We start from the raw sequence: 7,305 nt of genomic DNA, 5'->3' as shown, positions 1-7,305 counted from the left end.
ATGGCAGGTCGACCCAAGGCGGGCTTTTGACAGCATGTCATAAAATTCAACCTAAGGCGCAAGCAAATAGCATGTCAACCTGAGGTTGGCTTTTGACAGCATGTCATAAAGTTCAACCTAAGGCGCAAGCAAATGGCAGGTCAACCTGAGGTTGGCTTTTGACAGCATGTCATAAAGTTCAACCTAAGGCGCACGCAAATGGCAGGTCAACCTGAGGTTGGCTTTTGACAGCATGTCATAAAGTTCAACCTAAGATTTCAGTTGGCACTTAATACATCTACGGTATTTTTCCTCTGCAATTAAATCATGTATAAAGTGTGTTGTTCTTTTCCAAATTCATTCATATTGCTTTAATTTGAAACTTCAAAATGGAATGTTATGTTGACGAGCAGTTCGTCAGTGACTCTTCAAAAGTGTAATATCGTTAGGTGGTGTTTTTGTGTAAAATCAAAACAAAAGTCTTCACTTCGTACTGGCATACATACACTTCAAAGTACTGGCGGTATCTTCGTGCAATAAAACTGAAAAAGTACTTTCCCTGTAAAACTTTTCCTTTCAGAAAATGTTAAGAAATTTTCTTGCTGTAGTTTTCTTTGGGTTCAGGGCAGAAAAGTAGACGTTGTGTAGCCTTCTAACAACAGCAACGACAGCTTTTTGTAAACATTTTTGTGCGGCTCAGTTGGAACCATTTTGTCAGAAACCAACTGAATAGTGACTGCTCTAAATATAGACCAAATTAAAGAAACCAAGACAGAAAAATCACATGACCAAAGGAATTCCTTCGTTGGAGGTACGTGTACGTCCCATCGCTACCCCTCTCCCTTGCACCATAGGGCCATTCATACTATCCAAAATCTCCTTGACAGACTCAAGTCCAACAAGGAGATTTCAGGAACCCTTTCTCACTAGCAAGAATCCAACACAGCTTCTACACACAGTCGTGTTTTACTATACTCTCGAGGACAATGCTTTGTGTTTCCCTTTGTCCCTGTAATATAACACTCTCCCATAGACTAAGCACACAAACGTATTACAGAGGACTGTTTCGGGGATTATGCAGAACACGTACACGGGTCCAACGCTCTACACGGGTAAAACCTAACCCTGGTCAGGACCAGAGTTAGGTGGCTCTTCCTGGGTGCAAAATCCAAATCTACAGCCGACCCGTTTAACATGAACGGTTCGTCTAGCCTACCCAAGTTGTGATGTGACCGGGTTCTGTTTAGGGTAGACCCGTGTCGATTTCAACATGGGTAGGCAAGACAGTATGAAACGGCCCTTGGTGTATCTATCTCAGGATAGTGTTGGTGCAAGTGTAGTGTGTGTAGAAGCCTACAATTCAGCCCTGCTTCATGGACCATCAGTGACTTCTGTCCAGAGCATCCAAGTATTTGGTGTGGATGACTTTTGGGACCAGCCTGTGCCTGCAATCAACAAAATGAAAGAAATTTGATGAACGAAACAACTTGACTGTAGCTTGATTTGAACCTCCAGTACTAGCGTGTTAGTGCTTTACCAACTGAGCTATCTCTCTCTCTCTCAATTTGTCAATGTCTCTGTTCGAGCAGTGGCAGTCGGAAGATGACAAAATGTGCTTCACCAGTGAAAATAAACAGCCATTGTGGAATAGGGCGAGGAGCAACATAATTTTTTTTAACCCTCCTGCTATTTAAACAGTCACAGACAGTCAGAATTTCCATCCACTTCCTTCTGCTATAATTTCAACACAGGCTAGTCACCAGCAGTCAGATTGTAAGTCAAGCAAGCACCGTGACTACTCAAACTGGGTCAACAGACCATGAACAGACAAAGCAGGCAAGTTGTGGGCACAGCTGGCTCATCAATTACCCACAGCCAAAGCAAAGCCGTGTCGAGTTCATAAACAGTCCTAGCCATTTTCTTTCTAAAATTCAAACAAGATTGGTTCTTGTCAAAGAAACATTCAAATTGTTGTCAATATTTTGGGAAATCAGGTATTCAAAATTAGTAGGTTCAAACGTTTTAGTGAACCACCCCCTCAAAAAAACCCACCAAATTTAGAAGTTAAATAATGAAAGGTTTGCGGAAACACCATGTGCGAATAATTTCTCAACTAAGAGAATGGTTCTGAAAAGAACCAGAGGTAATAAACTCTTACTTAAGTCTAGAAGTTCGTCATTCTATAAATTTAGGGTCCAAAGTGTGACATTTTTTCCAGTCTCTGTTACCTTGGTTCTTTGTAATTTACCACTCAAGTATCATTAAGAATTACTTCAAAGGATTTTCTATTTATTAGGTAGGTAGTTTGCTATTCATAATCACTCTTGGAGGACGACTGCATTAAGGATTGCATCAGAATTATAAAATCATAGATGTCAAATTTACCAGGGACAGGCAAAAAAAGTGGACCCAAATTTATAGAATGACCCAACTTCACTTAGCTTTACCTGATGGGAAGGAAGAACATGATGAGTAGAGGGAAGACCATTTTGAGGTAGGGCCAAGGAGCAAAACCAAAGCCACACAGACAGGCCAACTGGAGCAGCTGAGTGAAGGTGAAGATGTGCATCTTACGCTGGGGGACTCGCCTGACGTAGTGGTTCGGTGGGTAGGCCGCCTGTGATGGAAGGGGAACAAGTTTGGTAAGCTGCAATCCAGTCTCTCACAGTTCAAAATGCATAATCACAACTAAATCACAAGTCATCATAAGGCAGTCGCAGATCAATCATAAGGTCATTACAAGCCAGTCACAAGGCAGTCACAAATCAATCACAACTCCATCGAAAGTGAAATCTATTTCACTCTAAATCTCAGTGGCACAAATCTGCGACGAATCCGTGAAGTCTGTGGAGGGGGACCGTGTGTTGGTCTTGAAATGACCGTTGTGCACAGCCCATTTTACAATTTACGCTCCAGTGCACACTGAAACATATGAGATTTGTCAGGAGATATCGTACAAACACTTTTGAAATCACTCTTGCAAATCAATATTTGTGGCGTTTGGCTATATATCAGAAGTTGTCCGGAAAACTTTGCCTTTTGCGAAAATTGAAATTTTCAGCACAACTAATCCTGGCGCGAAGCGGTTAAGAAATACCTAGAGCAACCAGAAAATAATTGCCTCTTCTTTAAAATAAGATTCTTGAAATGTTCAAAACATCATTTTGCTTTCACTATCATTTTCAAACGGTTTAGGCACAACCATTCAACACGTTGCGTACAGTTGTAACAAAATGGATTGAACTAATTGTCCAGAAAAGAAAAAAAATTAAGACATTTTTTGGGATCATGTCAGTACCTGTTCCGTGATGAGGAGCATAGTGCGTTCAAACAACTGGTTATCATCCAGTGCCGTGCAGGCCATGTACAAGAACAGACCATACAGGACCGCGTTGGGGATGTACTGAAGGGGGACCGGTAGCATGAAGACCGACAGACCGATCATGATGTGGGATAGGAGGATGGTCAGACGGGTCTCGCGGACTCGCACAATGCTGCAAAAACAAAGGATCGATTGATTAAATAGATGTGGGATGTAAGAATACAGAGGCGTGTCTTGTGGACTTGTACGTGTTCTACATAAACCCCTGAAGACCGACACACAAAGGGAGAACAACAGATCCTTTCAGTCCTAGAAAGTTGGGTCTTTTGTTGGAAAAAGTCCTCTATGGGAGAGTGTTATATTACAGGGACAAAGGGAAACACAAAGCATTGTCCTCGAGAGTATAGTAAAACAAGAGTGCGTGCACAATGCAGCAAGTAAGTGATTGATTGAAATACTGATTTATTGATTATTGAATCAATTACGGAAATAACTGAATGGCGAAGCTTGAAGTACGCACTCACACATACTGAAAGCAAACAACTCATTGCTTAATTACAGCAGGTACCACCACCAAACAATTGGCATTGTCGTCTTCTTCTTCCAACAACCGCCTGTGAAATTGATCTATGATGCTCTTCTCGCAACGTCCTCAAGATCCTCAACGTGATTTTTAATGCGTTGCATTTTGTACAACTAAATCTGAAGCCCTCCAAAAATCGCGCAACATGTGGAGTTTGCTGTCAGACTCTCAGTCATGGTAGTCGAACTCCGTGAGTGAAATACCTCCTCGAAGCTCTGTACGTAGTTTCAATCATGTCATAGGTAAATGCTTAAACTTATTTCCAGCCTTAAACTACTCCAATCCAGGCTTACATATGTGTGTCTACCATACAATCTGTGTGCTGACGTTTCATCATCATCATCAATTCCGCATGCTCGGGAAGAGCGTAGCATCTCGACAGCGCAGTTTCCCGTCCAGCCGGTTCTGGGCAAGTCTCCAACCGGCTGACAGATTCAGCCCCAGTGCCCTGAGGTCTTCTTCCAAGTTGTCCAATTGGTAGAATTAAAATTGCACTGGCAATACAGATGTCGCGATGCTATTTTTCAACTAATTCCATTGTAAATCTAATTTTAAAAATCATATTTTGCGGAGGAAAAGATCGTCACAAAAATGTCAGAAATAAAATTGAAAAAGTTAAATTTCCCATTAAAATCCAAAAATTTCATCTCTGAACTTTGAACCTTCTCTTCCATTTTAACTATCTCTCCCCACCAGCACACTATACTCACATGTGATGGACGTGCCCCTGGTCCACCCGTTCTTCTTTGTCCGCCAGGGCCTTGACGTGTAGCGGTGAGTGGGGCAGGGCACCGTGGAGCCAGGGCAGGCCAAACATGGACAGGACGCAGTTCAAGCCGGCGACCACCATCAGGTCTAGATGGTAAGCCGTGCCTTTCTTCAGCCTTTATAACAGAAAAACAGGATCCTTTATCTTGAAGTTAGTGTCCAAATGTTTCATTGGTTCAGCTAAGAGCAAGTTCAAGCGAGGATCAGTATAGTCAACTAGTGGTTGACACCTGACAACAATCCGACAACAATCTTCACCATCTCCGATATCACCATTGTGATTTTTAAAGCATTACATTTTGTGCAACTAAATCTCAAACCTCTGAAAATAACGCAACATTTTTTATTTTACGGCAACCGAACTCCACGTGCTACAGCCTTGAAGCTCTGTACGTCATGTATGTATTTTATTTGAAAAAAGCCGGATTTGTGGGTCTATCTCGCATAGAGGGGGGGGGGGGGTGTTACATTTAGACCTGGGTCCCGGGATTAACAACCTTTTAGGGGTGGTTTTTGGGAGGGGAATATCAAAACAATTTGACCCGGTTACCACTAATCAAATTGAAAAGAAAAATGTTCAGGGGGTCGCAATCTTTAATTTCCAGCGAAAAAAACCTCGCCACCTTGCTCCTGAGCGTCACCAGGTGGCGCTGTCTCTGTCCAGAATTCTGCCAGAAATCTGCCCAGAAAATCCATTCTGTCAAATTTTCTGTCAAAGTCGTTTTTTAAGGGTGCGCACCACCATAAACCTTAAAATAAGTGCGCACGAGCTCATTAACTGTGCCCCCGCAGTTTCTATTGAATAAGAGGACCTTGCGTCCTGAGCGTCACCAGGTGGCGCTGTCTCTGTCCAATTTTGTGTTGTTTTTTGATGACCGCGTATTTGGTGCAATGGAACCAGAATAATGGAACCTGAATAACGGTCACCCTGTTTCGGCTTATTATGACAGATTTTTTTTTAGCAGAAAACGGTCACCCTGTTTCGGCTAATTTTGGCAGATTTTTTTAAAGCAGAAAACGGTCACCCTGTTTTGATTTTAGCAGATTTTTTTTGGCAGAAAACGGTCACCCTGTTTCAATTTTGGCAGATTTTTTTTTAGCAGAAAACGGTCAGCCTGTTTTAAATTTAGCAGATTTTTTTTTAGCAGAAAACGGTCACCCTGTTTCGACTAATTTTAGCAGATTTTTTTTTGGCAGAAAACGGTCACCCTGTTTCAATTTTGGCAGATTTTATTTTAGCAGAAAACGGTCACCCTGTTTCAATTTTGGCAGATTTTATTTTAGCAGAAAACGGTCAGCCTGTTTTAATTTTAGCAGATTTTTTTTTAGCAGAAAACGGTCACCCTGTTTCAATTTTGGCAGATTTTTTTTTAGCAGAAAACGGTCACCCTGTTTCGACTAATTTTAGCAGATTTTTTTTTGGCAGAAAACGGTCGCCCTGTTTTGATTTTAGCAGATTTTTTTGGCAGAAAACGGTCAGCCTGTTTCAATTTTGGCAGATTTTTTTTTGGCAGAAAACGGTCAGCCTGTTTTAAATTTAGCAGATTTTTTTTTAGCAGAAAACGGTCACCCTGTTTCGACTAATTTTAGCAGATTTTTTTTTGGCAGAAAACGGTCACCCTGTTTCAATTTTGGCAGATTTTATTTTAGCAGAAAACGGTCAGCCTGTTTTAATTTTAGCAGATTTTTTTTTAGCAGAAAACGGTCACCCTGTTTCAATTTTGGCAGATTTTTTTTTAGCAGAAAACGGTCACCCTGTTTCGACTAATTTTAGCAGATTTTTTTTTGGCAGAAAACGGTCACCCTGTTTCAATTTTGGCAGATTTTATTTTAGCAGAAAACGGTCACCCTGGTTTAATTTTAGCAGATTTTTTTTTGGCAGAAAACGGTCAGCCTGTTTTAATTTTAGCAGATTTTTTTTTGGCAGAAAACGGTCACCCTGTTTCAATTTTGGCAGATTTTATTTTAGCAGAAAACGGTCACCCTGGTTTAATTTTGGCAGATTTTTTTAAAGCCGATACAGGGTGACCGTAAGGTCATGGCCAAATTCTGCTAAAATGCAATTAAAAATACAGTCATCCTAAGCAAAGCCGAAACAGGGTGAACATTATTCAGGTTCCATTGCACCAAATACGTGGTCATAAAAAACAACAAAAAATTGGACAGAGACAGGACGCAAGGTCCTCTTATTCAAAAGAAACTGTGGGGGCACAGTTAATGAGCTCGTGCGCACTTTACATGTATTTTAAGGTCTATGGTGGCGTGCACCCTTAAAAAAAACGACTTTGACAGAAAATTTGACAGAATGGATTTTTTGGGCAGATTTCTGGCAGAATTCTGCACATTTGGTAATAAGGAAATCTTGTGTGACATTTGCATGTAATAAAAAGTTTGATAATGTTTTTGTTAAATTCTAGGTGATTAAGCTCGCGCGCACTCATTTTAAGGTTGATGGTGGCGCGCACCCTTAAAAAACGACTTTGACAGAAAATTTGACAGAATGGATTTTTTGGGCAGATTTCTGGCAGAATTCTGGACAGAGACAGCGCCACCTGGTGACGCTCAGGAGCAAGGTGGCGAGGTTTTTCTCGCTGGAAATTAAAGATTGCGACCCCCTGAACATTTTTCTTTTCAATTTGATTAGTGGTAACCG

The 7,305-nt window shown here is 41.2% G+C and overlaps 1 protein-coding gene across 1 annotated transcript in view; it reads right to left on the bottom strand.

The window, feature by feature from the left end:
• Nucleotides 1–323: 323 nt before the first annotated feature.
• Nucleotides 324–7,305, bottom strand: part of LOC119722410 (sodium bicarbonate transporter-like protein 11) — a 58,413-nt gene continuing 51,431 nt past the window's right edge. The window contains exons 13-16 of the mRNA XM_038192516.1: nt 4,595–4,768; nt 3,278–3,473; nt 2,427–2,596; nt 324–1,424 (exon numbers count right to left, since the gene is read on the bottom strand). Of these exons, the coding sequence (XP_038048444.1) occupies nt 1,361–1,424; nt 2,427–2,596; nt 3,278–3,473; nt 4,595–4,768 (604 nt within the window). The 3' untranslated portion in view covers nt 324–1,360. The remainder of the gene's footprint in view (nt 1,425–2,426; nt 2,597–3,277; nt 3,474–4,594; nt 4,769–7,305) is intronic.

Source organism: Patiria miniata, unplaced genomic scaffold (genome assembly GCF_015706575.1).
Source record: "Patiria miniata isolate m_02_andy unplaced genomic scaffold, ASM1570657v1 HiC_scaffold_15, whole genome shotgun sequence".
NCBI lineage: Eukaryota > Metazoa > Echinodermata > Asteroidea > Valvatida > Asterinidae > Patiria > Patiria miniata.
Note: the sequence above shows the minus strand (reverse complement) of the source record. Positions and strands in the feature narration are given on the sequence as shown.